Here is a 13,638-nt window from a genome sequence, read left to right as displayed (position 1 = left end):
AGCAGCACCCAAAATCCTCAACCACGACTCTTGCAGCTAGCAAGGCTTATTTGCGGGATTTCTGCCTGGAAACACTTCTGCAACCTCCAGCACGTCGTGGGACATCTTCTATCCAAAGGAGAAGTTCCTAGCCCTTTTCGTTGTTGCAGAATCTTCGGCTTCTTCCACCTGGAGGCAGCCCTTTTGCACCTTCATCCAGGGTTTGGTGGGCTCCTGCCCCCCCTGGACACTTTCGTGACTCTTGGACTTGGTCCCCTTCCTTTACAGGTCCTCAGGTCCAGGAATCCGTCTTCAGTGTTTTGCTGGTGCCTGTGGTTCTTGCAGAATCCCCTATCATGACTATTGTGTCTTTCTTGTGTAGTAGGGTAACTTTACTCCTACTTTTCAGGGTCTTGGGTGGGGTATTTTGGACACCCTTACTGTTTTCTCACAGTCCCAGCGACCCTCTACAATCTGCCACAGGTCCATTCGTGATTCGCATTCCACTTTTGGAGTATATGGTTTGTGTTTCCCCTAGGCCTATGTCTACTTATTGCATCCTATTGTGATTCTACATTGTTTGCACTACTTTTCTTACTGTTACTTACCTGTTTTGGGTTTCTGTACATATAATTTGTGTATATTACTTACCTCCTAAGTGAGGGTATCCTCTGAGATACTTTTGGCATATTGTCACTAAAACAAAGTACCTTTATTTTTAGTAACTCGGAGTATTGTGTTTTCTTATGATATTGTGCTACAGGATATAAGTGGTATAGTAGGAGCTTTGCATGTCTCCTAGTTCAGCCTAAGCTGATTTGCCATAGCTACCTCTAACAGCCTAAGCTGCTAGAAACACCTCTATTCTACTAATAAGGGATAACTGGATCTGGCACAAGGTGTAAGTACCACAAGGTACACACTATAAGCCAGGCCAGCCTCCTACATGTACACCTATAGTTGAGGCACCCTGTACTGAGGCCAGGCAATCCTTAGTGATAGTGTAGGAGGTTCTAGAGAACCAGATTTTCATAGGGGTAGCTGTGGCAAAGAGCTAAGGCTAATCCAGGAGGGTGTAAAGCAGCTGCAAATACCATACAGGTCAGTTAGTGATGTACACAGAGGGAAGAACCACACCAATGCGAGATAAATATTCTATATTTATTGTAAGACACACACTAGAACTAGCTTTGGTATATATCCCACCGAAGATATGATCATACAAAAATATACTTGGAAAAGGCATGTACAGGCATATAATAACATGTACGAGAATCACTTCCAAACCTTACTACCACTTAGGACTGGGGAAGCACAGGAACACCCAAGGTAAGTAAGTAGGTTCCGCCAGGCGCACGTATGCAGAGGTGTAACCCTGGGTTAGATGTTCATAGGATAATGTGGGGTTTTAGGACACTTCCTAGAGGACTCCCAGGAAACCCGTTGGGTCAAGGTAGGTTGGATAGTACCCCCAACCATGGATACCCAAAACAGTGGAGTACCTACACCAGGGAGCCCAGATGCATAGGGGTGAATTTGTGTCAGAACCTCCCACTGACGTCAGTGGGACCTAGGTCACGACAGCAGCTGGACAACCGGTGGACCAGGTGGGGGGACCCAGGTGTGGAGTCCTGAAGAAGTGGACCTAAGGAAAGAGGGGGCAGAGCCCGGGCCACACAGAGGTGCCCAGGTGGTTCAGGAGGGCAATGCCCACACTTTCAGAAGATGCTTTCCTGTTGGATGGTGGATGAAGACATGTAGCTATGGAGTCCTGGCAATGCAGGAAGACCCCTGTGGTCATCTATGAGCTGTCCCACGCCAGTAATTAGATTGCAGAGGGGTCAGCGCGACCAACAAGCCTTTGCAAATGCAGGGAAGCGTTGCATAGAGATTGCAGGATTTGTGGGGACCAGCAAGGTCCAGGTGGCTTACCCTTTGCAGGTAGGTCAGGGCCAGCTCTCAGCAAGCAGAAGAGCCAGCAGGAATCGATGGAGCCCCCAGCAGGTCTCTCTGGCAGCAGCCACAGAGAGTCTCATGGAGGCCCCAGCACCACAGCTAAGAGGGATGCCCACTTCGCAGGAGTTGCAGAGAGGACGTTGTTCCTGGAACTGAAGAGTGCTGGAGGCCAGGGCTTCTTTGACCTAGGAGGTCTTCCCAGTAAAGATCCAACAAACCTTGGCAATGACAGACGCGGTGCACAGGAGTTCCAGCCAAGCAGTTCCAGCGAGGGACTACAGACTTCCCAGTTGCAAGGAAGATAGGTCTGATCTCTGACGAGCCACAGAACCACCACCTGTGTTGTAGAGCCTTGAAGAGTCCGTGGGACAGCAGGATCCACAAGCCAGTCGTCATTGTTGAGGTGCCTGCGGATACAAAAGTGACTCCTTCACTCCAATGGAGATTCCTTTCTGCATTCCTAAGTGCAGGCAGCACTATGACTGTGGAGGATGCAGGGCCATGAGGGTTGCAGGAGTCTTGCAGAACTTGGAAACAAAGTTGCAGTAGCCTTCTACTGGTTACAGTCTTGTTCTTCGTTCCAGAGAAGAACAGCAGCGGTTCTGGTGTCCGGGTTGCAAAAGTATCTTGTGGGGAAGACTTGCAGACAGTTCCTGAAGTCTTGCAGACAAATCTAGGGTCCCACCCTTAGAGGAGCCCTTAAAGTAGCGCAGGAAGGGGATTGGACAAATACTGCAGTGACCGTCCTATCTGGAGGGGTGGATCGGGGACGTCACCCAGCTGGACTAACCAGTCACATGCTCCCAGAGGCCTCTGCTCATCTTATTTCCAAGATTGCAGAATCAAGTGGCCATCAGGCAGAGCTCTCTGCACCTCCCTAGAGGAAGAGGTGGACTGGGGAGGGTTACTTCCCTGTCCTTTGTGTGGTTGCACACCATAGCGGGAACCCCGGGGTTCCTGCACTGGTGCAAACCTGTTTATGCAATGAGGGTACCAAGTGTGCCCTTCAAAGCAGTCTGGTAGCATTTAGAGGCACCCCTACACCAGCCCAGAGACACCTATTTCACAAGAAGAGGTGGTCACACCTCTTTCGTACAGGAAACCCTTTGTCCTGCCTTTCCCTGCCCGAGTGAGGTTCAGCAACAGGAGGGCAAAACCTTGTCTGGGGTCGTCAGTAGCATGGGCTGCCATGCAGACCCTACAAGGCTGTACAGGCAGCCTTTGGGGATCCCCTAGGGAACTCCCAGAGTACATGGTGTCATGCAATTAACACTGGAATCGATACCAAACAAGCCTAGGTTCGATGAAGCCATTATGTAGTTGGACAACTCGTGTTGACCAATGTCCACCATATACCTTAAAACGTTTTCCCCGCACTTACAAAGCCTAAGAAATGGGGCCTGGGGTTTGTATGGGCACCTCTGCTCATGCAGGGGAGCCCTCACTCTTAGAACCATGCACCCTGCCTTTTGGCTGAAGGGCCTTCCTTAGGGGTGACTTACAGGATCAGAGTACAGTGACCGTAATATACGGTAAACCTTCTTTATTTCTGTAGTGAAAGGTGCATCCACACTTTCACACAGGATGCAATAGAAGGCCTGTAGCCCCATTTTGTGTGGGCCCCTATGGGTGGCACAATACATGATGCAGCCCATTGGGGACCCCTAGTGTACCAATATCCTGGCTACCGAAGAAACCATATACTAGGGACTTAAATGGGTGCACCAGTATGCCAACTGTGGGGTGCAAAAGTTACCATACAAGTAACACTGGGGTCCTGGTTAGCAGGATCCCAGTGTACTACAATCTAAACACACTATGTCAGAAAGATGCTACCTTACTGCATCAGGAAGCCCCTGTGTTTTCGGAAGTTGTAGATTTTTTTGTTTGTGCGCTAAAATTAAATGGTCGCTAAATAACGCCAAAAAATGTGTTGTATAGGGTTGACTCAGGCACTTAATTTGCTGGATAAATTGCCTTGTTCTTGCATAAATCAGTGGATCCATCCGTATAATGTAGATTGGAAATATTCCATGTGTCCAATATAAGTGCACTTTTGTTTGTCAATTCTGTGAGCACGCTGAATTTTTGAGACATAACTGTCCCACTCCCTTAGGGTTATAAACGTTGCTGAAAGTTCTGCTCCATCTACAGATAGTTTTATTGGCCGTTTCCGGTCCTTGGCCTTGTCGCTGGTAAAAGGCTGTGAAAGAAATCAGGTTTTAGTACTGATCCTAACTTTAGCCAGCGGCCCACTCCCCTCGCTCCAGAAAGGATTCCCGTCCGCAGTATCACGTGTCTGCTGTTATTTAGCCTCTGCTTCATGTATTCCATCCACCGCCATCGAAGGACACCGCATCCCGTGTTCCGCGCTGTACACACTGAGTCACAAGGTCAGTGTATAGTCCTTTTAGGTCTTGCTTGAGACAACCTGAGTTTTCAGCAACAGCTTCTGTAATAAAATGAAAAGAATCAGAAAGGAGTATAGAGAGATGATATTTGGCTCTGCCCCTTTGTTCATCATCTTCTTTATACTTGTTTGATTGGGCAGTAGTTGTGTTTCCTCCATCTAACAGCTAATTCCTTGGAGACTTTGCCAGCACAGACCCCATGTCCAGTACAGTAGGGAAAGGCCTTAGGTGGTGTAACCGCGTGATAAATATACTGGGATCGAACTTTATATTGTGAAATTTCTGCGAATACAATTCGAATGGGTTTTGCATAGTGAATTCTCTGATAAATGCAATAAGAAGGGTTACTCTTAAAAACAAGCATTTACAATGCATTGGTTCTCGCGTTTGCTCGTGTTAGAGCCGATCGCGTTGTAAACTCCTAACCCGACTTTTCACCTATCGGGCAAAAGTGCATTTATGCACCTAACCCGAAAAAGTGAAATCAAGTAGATAAAGCGCTCGACTTCTGCCAAGCGAGATCGGGCTCGTAAATTAGTTTAAAAAAAAGTCCACCAGCCCGATGGAAAACAGCGAGCCTCGCATGTTTTCTGTACTTGGTCGCTGCGCTCGAGGAGGGCTAGCCACCGGAAAAGGCATGACCTATGCGGGCCTTCGACTAATGAAAGCAAGCGGATTTAATTAGGGAAGCCCACGAACCAATAAAAAGCACTGACGTGAAGTTGACAGGGCTCGGAGCCCTTTTCTAAATACTAAAGAGTCTCCCTGCTATACGCATGCGCGAGCGCATGCAAAGCAGGCTCGACCCTAAAAAAGGGGGGTGCCGGGTATTGGAATAAGCAGGGGGGTTATGTTGTGAACTGTGCAGCAGACACCTTAGTAAGAGTCGTTACATTTGTAACATTGATAGACCTTCTCGTACAGCTGTCTAGTTTTCCGAATGCGATCTTCATTGATTGATATAATGAAACCGAGCATTCTGCAACTCTGCCTCTTTACAAATATTTTACAAGCCTGTCCTGCTTAAGTGCTTCCATTAATATCTCGGCTGCCGTGCAACTTCCCTAACTCCCGAAGTTTTCATAGTTTGGGTATTGATGTTCTAGGGGTTTAAGTGTGCGTATTTATCATATTCAGCTTCTGCACAAGTGTATTAAGTTTGGGATTCAGAGCAAAGCGGGATTTAATTATAACTTGCTGTATTTCTGTTGTTTTTGATCCTCAAGGTAAACAGCTGCTTCCACTGTCGAGCAGCGCGCACGGAGGAGTGGGCCAGCTCTCCTGGCAGGCGCCGGCGGACTCCTCCAACCTGGTCCGCATGAGGAACCAAGTCCTGGGCCAGTCCGCCCCATCCCTCACCGCAGGACTGGTGAGTGTTTAGGACCTTGACTTTGAAGCGTGTGTTACAAGGCTATAAAAGTCATTTACCACATAATCGTTGTCATTCTTCCAAACTGTTCTTTAAAATATTTGCATTTTTGAGCTTGTGTGTAACAGACATGTTCTGTGGGAAGCAGCTGCAATCTCACGAGCAAGAATTCCTAAACTCAACAGTGTTTGGTGTCTTAATCCGGTTTTAGATTGAAGATGTTTTCTACGGTGTTTTGACATCAGGTCATATACAATTCCTTGTCCTTACGTTAATTCTCGTTTTACTTTCTACACATGGGCTTGCAATGCCCCTGGTTTATTGCAAGAAGCCTTGAGTCTCTGGGTGCATAAGATCCACATGGGAATGTTGTTTTCTGCCTTAAGTCTAGGCTTGCGTGTTGAACCTTTGCCTTTATCACTGTGATGTTCAACAATACCTCTAGAGGTTCCGGGGGTCGAAGATGAGCATTTCCGAGGTTTGAAGATTTGAAGGGAAGGATGCCAATACCAAGGACTTTCTTGATTACTCTTGTGTAGCGGAAACAGAAAGTGACATGCTTCTGGTTATTGCAGTCTTTGCATGTTTCAGCACACCACCGCTCTACTTCTTACATAATGGCTTGTATTTCCTGGTGCTGATGTGTCTTCCCTCTGTAGGGACAGAGGGGAGGTGCATCTTTAGCCTGCCAGACTCCTTGAGAACTGCCTATGTTGTGTTATGGCAAGTGGAGTCTCTCCACACACTAATAGTTTAGAATGGGACGTGGGGACATCTGAGGCCAAGGAGGAAAGGCTGGAGAAAGGAAATGGCAGGAGCATACCACTTTAACATCCTTTGCTGTGTCCACAGAACTCTATATGGCCGCTTCCCAGAATATTTAGCTAAGTTCTGTTTCTCTGATCAGCCATCCAGGGATTCACAGTCAGCACCCTTCAATCCATTCTCTTTAGAGTTGGCCATATAATAGAAATTCGGCAGAAGATATCTCCAGTTCAGGGCTTTCTGTTGTGGAACACCCTAATTCTACAGCTAAGACCTAAATATAATTCCTCATAATTAAGAAGTCCTTGTAAACCCATCTCTTATCCAGATTTATAACTCTATTCCTTCTGCAGTTTGAATCGCCTGGCTTTTGCCTGATGATTGCTATTGCTTATTCCGTGGCTAAGGTATCCACGCCTGGCTGATTGCCACTGCCATGCAAGGACAGTTGCTAAGACTCAGTGGTTATCATAGATGGTTGAAGCACTGGTTGAGGTATCAAGGTCTCTGTTTTCAAAATAATATGAAAGTCTCTTGAGATATTTAATCATATTCCTGGTCTGAGTAGATTAATCTGTTGCTAGAGATAGCATAGCATACTCTGTTCGGGTCGCCTGTCCTCCTCCTTCCTTCTCTGAAAACTGGAGTTGCTCCAAGATTCCTTTCCCCATCCATTCCAACTTGCCTCTAAAGAGAACATTTAACCCCTGACAGGCTCCCTTCTACCTCTTGGAGGTCTATCTTATATACTATCTCTCTAATCAAAGCTTCTTCCCTTCTAGGCGGTAATTGTTCTGATTGCTTATTAGGTATCAAGAGATTCCATTATAAATTCCTCTCTAAAGTGGGTGGGTGGCAAAGACAGACTGCACAAGCCCCCACCCCCCTTTTTTTCTAATAAGCCCCTCTCACCTTTTCATCTGACATTTACTCACGGTCAGAGCATTCTTTGACCTTGAAGATCCCCTTTTGCCCCCATGTTGTTGTGTCTCTTTTTCTGGACAGTGGTGTGGGCTCCCCCCCAAAAAATCCATACTTGCAGTTGCACGGTCCACGTGAGCAACCACTGGACATCTGTATATGAAGTTATTGCTCCATCATGACGACTGGTTTTGGCATGTGCACCTGACTGCTACTGTGGCAAAACATAGTAACGCTGGGAAGAGGGAAAGCAAGAGAGTATCACTGGGATAATGTGTGGTTCCGTGGAATAACACTTACTAATCACCAATGGGGTGTATGCCATCAGGGGCATGTTAAAATGAGTCACCAAACCCTCCTAGGGTCACAGTCGCTCAGTGGGAGGACACTTCCATATTGATGCTTTCACACCCTTTATATATATATATATATATATATATATATATATATCTTTAAAAACCCTGCGGAAAACCCAGGTTGCAAAGAAATGGAAGATGAAGCGACTGAAATACTGATGGTGGCTACATGAGCCTCAGAGAGACTGGAAAGAGTCCAGTGACTGAGGCAGCTACTCTTTTCGGGATAGGGGGCTCTTGGAGGAGGGGGGCATAGAAGTGCCACTGATGCTGAAGGAATGAAGGGTCCCAGAAGAGTTACTAAGTATCCTACCCTACATCCCTTCTTTTGTTTTGGTGGTTTATTTGTTCATTGCCTGTACATATGTTTAGCCTCTTAACCCCTTGGGTGCCGAGGATGAGGTGGTTATGTAACGTAACCACCTCATTCCGGACCTGGTCCCCGCGGGGAGTGCTAGCACTCCCCCTGTGGGCCTCCCACCCCCTCCCATGGGCAGGGATGAAAGGGGAATCGCTTTCCCCCCACCCCCCAGTGACATCTGATGACGTCAGCACCTCATCAGAGGTCACTTTCCATCGCGCTTGAAGCATGCTTCCAGCGTCATGTGGAAGAGAAATGCTTAGGGGGTGGCAAAATGTTTAGGTCATTTTTGCCCCCCTTAGGGGCAGATCGGCCTATTTTTGTAAGGCTCATCTGCCCCCAAGGAGGGCAGAAACCCCACCAGACACCAGGGATGATTTTTTTCAAAAAAGAGGGTGAGTTATGGCCATACCCCCACCCCAAATAAATGGGGACAAAGTTGTTCTTCCCACCGATTGGCAGATGGGGCAATTACCCCCGATCCACTCCCAAGGGGGGCAGAAAGCCTACTAGATGCCAGAGCTGGTGGCTACCAACCAGTATGGGCGTGGTTATGCTCCCACCCCAACTGAAGGGGGTAACAGTCTTTCAGCTCTCCCCTGCACACTAAAACATGTTATCCCACGGCAAGCAAGAGGCCATTTGATTATTTTGGGTTTTGGTTTTACATTTGGATCATGAGTGCTTGGCTAACTCTCAAAATCGTCCCACTTGAAATGGGGAGGGCTGCACATTTTGGACTTTGGAACACTGCCATGTAAAAAAATCCACAAGACCTAAACACATCTGAAAACTAAACATCTGGGTGAGTCCAGGGTGGTGTGCTTCACATATAGCCTGCACCATTTTCTTACCCACAATGCCCGCAAACCTCCAATTTTGCTGGAAATCACACATTTTTCTGATGGAACCTTCCGGAATCGGCTAAATTCCTACCACCCAGCATTGTCGCATCTATACCGATAAAAATTCTGCCCCACTTGTCAGCCTAAAAATATTTTTTTTCAAACTGCCCTTTTGGATCTGCTTTGGTTCCCCCTCAATTTAGACATGTCTTTGGCTCTTCCCTTTCTCAGGCACTTGGCCCACCTACACAAGTGAGGTATCATTTTTACCGGGAGGCTGAGGGGAACGTTGGGTGATAGGAAATTTGTCCTGGTATGGTGATCCCACACAGAAATGTGGGGAAAATGTGATTTTTGTTTGCTAAATTTGAGCTTTGCAGAGGATTCTGGGTAAGAAAACACTGGGGGATCCATGCATGTCACAACTCCCTGGACTCCCTCGAGTGCCTAGTTTTCAGAAATGTTTGGGTTTGGTAGGTTTCCCTATATGGCTGCTGAGCCCAGGACCAAAATTCAGGTGCCTCCCGCAAAAACAGGTAGTTTTGTATTTGATAATTTTGATGTGTCCAGATAGTGTTTTGGGGCATTTCCTTTCGCAGGCACTAGGCCTACCCACACAAGTGAGGTACCCTTTTTATCAGGAGTCTTGGGGGAACTCTGGGTGGATGGAAATTTGTGGCTCCTCTCAGATTCCAGAACTTTCTGTCACCGAAATGTGAGACAAAAGTGTTTTTTGGCCAAATTTTGAGGTTTGCAAAGGATTCTGGGTAACAGAACCTTGTGAGAGCCCTACAAGTCACCCCATCTTGGATTGCCCTAGTTGTCTAGTTTTAAAGAATGCACAGGTTTGGTAGGTTTCCCTAGGTGCCGGCTGAGCTAGAGGCCAAAATCCACAGCAAGGCACTTTCCAAAACATACGTCCGTTTTCAATGTAAACATGTGATGTGTCCATGTTGCATTTCCTGTCGCGGGCATTAGGCCTACCCACGCAAGTGAAGTACCATTATTATCGGTAGACTTGGGGGAACACAGAATAGCAAAACAAGTGTTATTGCCTCTTGTCTTTCTCTACATTTTTTCCTTCAAAATGTAAGACTGTGTAAAAAAGACTTCCATTTGAGAAATGCCCTGTAATTCACATCCTAGTATGGGCACCCCAGAATTCAGAGATGTGCAAATAACCACTGCTTCTCAACACCTTATCTTGTGATCATTTTGGAAATACAAAGGTTTTTCACTCTTTATATTTCAGCAAATGAATTGCTGAATACCCGGTATGAAATGAAAACCCATTGCAAGGTGCAACTCATTTATTGGCTCTGGGTACCTAGGGTTCTTGATGAATCTACAAGCCCTATATATCCCCACAACCAGAAATGTCCAGCAGACGTAACGGTATATTGCTTTAAAAAATCTGACATCGCAGAAAAAAGTTACAGAGTAAAACGTGGAGAGAAATGGCAGTTTTTTTCACCTCAGTTTAAATATATTTTTTATTTCAGCTGTTATTTTCTGTAGGAAACCCTTGTAGGATCTACACAAAGGTCCCCTTGGTGAATTCAGAATTTTATCTACTTTTCAGAAATGTTTAGCTGTTTGGGATCCGGTATTGGTTTCACACCCATTTCTGTCACTAACTGGAAGGAGACTGAAAGCACAAAAAATAGTAAAAATGGGGTATGTCCCAGTAAAATGCCAAAACTGTGTTGCAAGATGTGGTTTTCTGATTCAAGTCTGCTGCCTGTTCCTGAAAGCTGGGAACATGGTGATTTTTAGCACCGCAAACGCTTTGCTAATACCATTTTCATGGAAAAAAACACAAGCCTTCTTCTGCAGCACTTTTTTCCCATAAAAAAAAAAAATAGATTTTGCTGTATTTTGGCTATTTCTTGGTCTACTTCAGGGAAACCCACAAACTCTGGGTACCTCATGAATCCCTAGGATGTTGGAAAAAAAGGACGCAGATTTGGCATGGGTAGCTTATGTTAAGAAAAAATTATCAGGGCCTAAGTGTGAACTGCTCCAAATAGCCAAAATAAGGCCTGACACCCGAGGGGGAAAAGGCCTGGCAGCGAAGGAGTTAAAAACCGATATTGTGAAAACACCTGAAAGAGCCTTAATCCTAAATTAAAATGGCATACAAATAATGTGTTTCTGTACTTGTTTCGAATGTTTTTGTCAGTGATAATCTGTGATAGCTAGAGATTGCCTATTGGTTCTTACACACAAATGTCACACTGGCTCTTTTAATATTTTCATCCTGCCAAGCGCTACACAGGCTTAAATGCAATGTAATGTCTAAAAGTGTTTTTGAACACTCCTACATTTCTTAATTCTAGGAGTATTCCCCTCAAACTGAAAAATTAGTATTTATTTTAGAGCGGGCAGACCTTTTGGTGCCTGTGGGTAAACTCGCACAGGTTTGGTTGCAAAGGGTAACATTTTACAGGTTATTTTTATTTCACATTATCCCCGCCTACTCCAGTGTCTGCCACAATATAACATTAAATATGAAGCATTTTTTTTTCCTTTCTCAAGCCCTTATTTTAAATTCCTCACTTTAAATGTAGGATTGGTATTGCCGTGGTTTTCCCGCCCCCTGAATATTGTGGACCAGACGCTTTCCTGTGTCTATTTCTAATTCCAAGCTGCATACCTCATGCAGCCTCTGCTTCCAAGATGCTGAAGACGTGGTTGATGACAAGTTGAGCACCTCTTTAAATGCAAGGCCTCCTGGGATCTCAGACCCAACAACATGTCAGCAGCTGTTTCACAGAGCCTGTGGTCAATCTCCAGATGGTGTACAAATTGCCAGCGGGGTGTGAGGAAGCGGGGGAGTTCTGTGCACTGGCTCTGCTGGAAATCCCATTTGGCTGGAGGAGACTTTTATCGGGTTTTATTATCTTAAAAAAAAAAAAAAAGAGATCCTTAAGAATTACGATCATCCAGTAGGGAATCCAATTTCGGATAGAAAGTGGAGAGAAAACTCACTCTTTTATGGCTTTGGAGGTGCAAAAGTGATTTCTTTTTTACAATTCTGGTTTCCAAAATGAGAAGTAGGTCTCCATCCCATCTCGGGGCGAGGACCGCAGCAGGTGTAGTTGCACGGGGGCCCAATCATGTGAGGAGCCCACTGTTCTTTCCAGGAAGCGAGTAAGTTCAGAACATCTGTTAAAGCCCTCGTACTGTCATGTGTGGATGGTGGCAGCACCCTACTCCACACTGCCCCTTTTAAGGGCATCCTACATTCCACAGCGCATCTCTTCCAGGACCTGAAGAAATCAGACCACAACACCCTCATCCTGATGGAATTCTTGTGGCACCCATTGCCGACCTACATAGTCTTCAGGTTAGATGCTTCGTCTACTAAGCCGTCACAACCGAACTAGATACATATCTGGCTGACAAGGTCACCAGCATTGGTGGCTCTCTGCATACCTGTGGCTAGGCAAACAGCAGGTTATAGATGAAGAAGTGTAAAAAAGTTAAAATAAGCTAACAGGCCTTCTCCATCCATGTATCCTCTGGACCACCCACTTTGCCCCTAACTCCTCCTATTTTGTTAAGAGCTGATGATGCACCTCTGTAAAAAAAAAAACACACTACATCACCATGCAGTAACAGTCTTTCTGTTTCAGATCTCAAATACCTTTTCAAACATTTCTTCAATGTTTCTTTGCCTTCGACCCTCCATTGCAGTCTGTGCCCTTTAGCTGGGCTCGCACTATACAAATACCACATACATACAAACATACACTCTAGTTTGGCTGACCTGTTCCTCCTTCGATGAACAAGAGACCCGTGTAATTTGCTTGCATTACGGCTCATAGCACCAGTGCTTCTGGTGGTTGAAGATGTTTACCACTGGCTGCTCATTTTGGGGCTCATGACTGTGTTTCATTATCAGACTTTGACCCAAAGCAAGAAGAAGGAAGGCAGAAAATAATTATGCCTAACAAGTGCCAAAAAGTGAAAGAATCAATGAAGAACCTACAAGATTGAGATGAATGGATAGGGCATGTTGGGTGATGCAAAAAAGAGGCATGTGGTCAAGATTAGATACCCTTTGTATTCTGCAAAAGTGGGTTTTGGCAGCACGAGTGATGGGCTGCTTAAAAAACTGTCGGCCCATGCATATGCTAATGCGTCCCTCTATGATACATTTCTACACATTGGGACTCGTTTTAGACCATTGAATCTTTTGACCCTGTTGAGAGACGCCTTAGGACGAGATAGCTAATCAACATATCAATCAATACGTCAATAATGTCATCAATATTTATCACAATAATGCATTTCACTTTAGTCAAAGACATTAATCAAACTCAAGACACCACCATGACCTTGCAGTCATGAATAACCACACCAGTTTAGTGTGAATTTAGTGATATTTATTCCCTATTGTTTACAATACTACTAGCAGATTTATTAGTCTCAAAACCAAGAAACACATTAGCATAGTCACAATATGGCAACTCTGATAAGATTTCATCAAGGCAAGAATCACAAACATTAGAATATAGCACAGCGTGAACATAAACTAACATTACCAGAGTATAATAGCGCATTGTTCAACAAAGCATAGATTCAGTCATTTGTCCGTTTGCGTCAGTTTTAGTGAACCCCTTACCTAACCTCTAATTAGCATTGGCATGTTGGGCTTCATGCAAAACAA

General features: G+C 45.4%; 1 protein-coding gene across 2 annotated transcripts in view; it reads left to right on the top strand.

Moving 5' to 3' along the window:
- The window catches only part of MAST2 (microtubule associated serine/threonine kinase 2), a 1,054,635-nt gene that overhangs the window by 246,161 nt on the left and 794,836 nt on the right, over positions 1-13,638 (top strand). For both annotated transcript variants that reach the window (XM_069232766.1, XM_069232767.1), the window contains exon 3: positions 5,573-5,715. In XM_069232766.1, the coding sequence (XP_069088867.1) occupies positions 5,573-5,715 (143 nt within the window). The remainder of the gene's footprint in view (positions 1-5,572; positions 5,716-13,638) is intronic.

Source organism: Pleurodeles waltl, chromosome 4_2 (genome assembly GCF_031143425.1).
Source record: "Pleurodeles waltl isolate 20211129_DDA chromosome 4_2, aPleWal1.hap1.20221129, whole genome shotgun sequence".
In the NCBI taxonomy this organism is placed as follows: Eukaryota; Metazoa; Chordata; class Amphibia; order Caudata; family Salamandridae; genus Pleurodeles; species Pleurodeles waltl.
The sequence above is the reverse complement of the archived record's forward strand: the minus strand, read 5'-3'. Positions and strand labels throughout refer to the sequence as shown.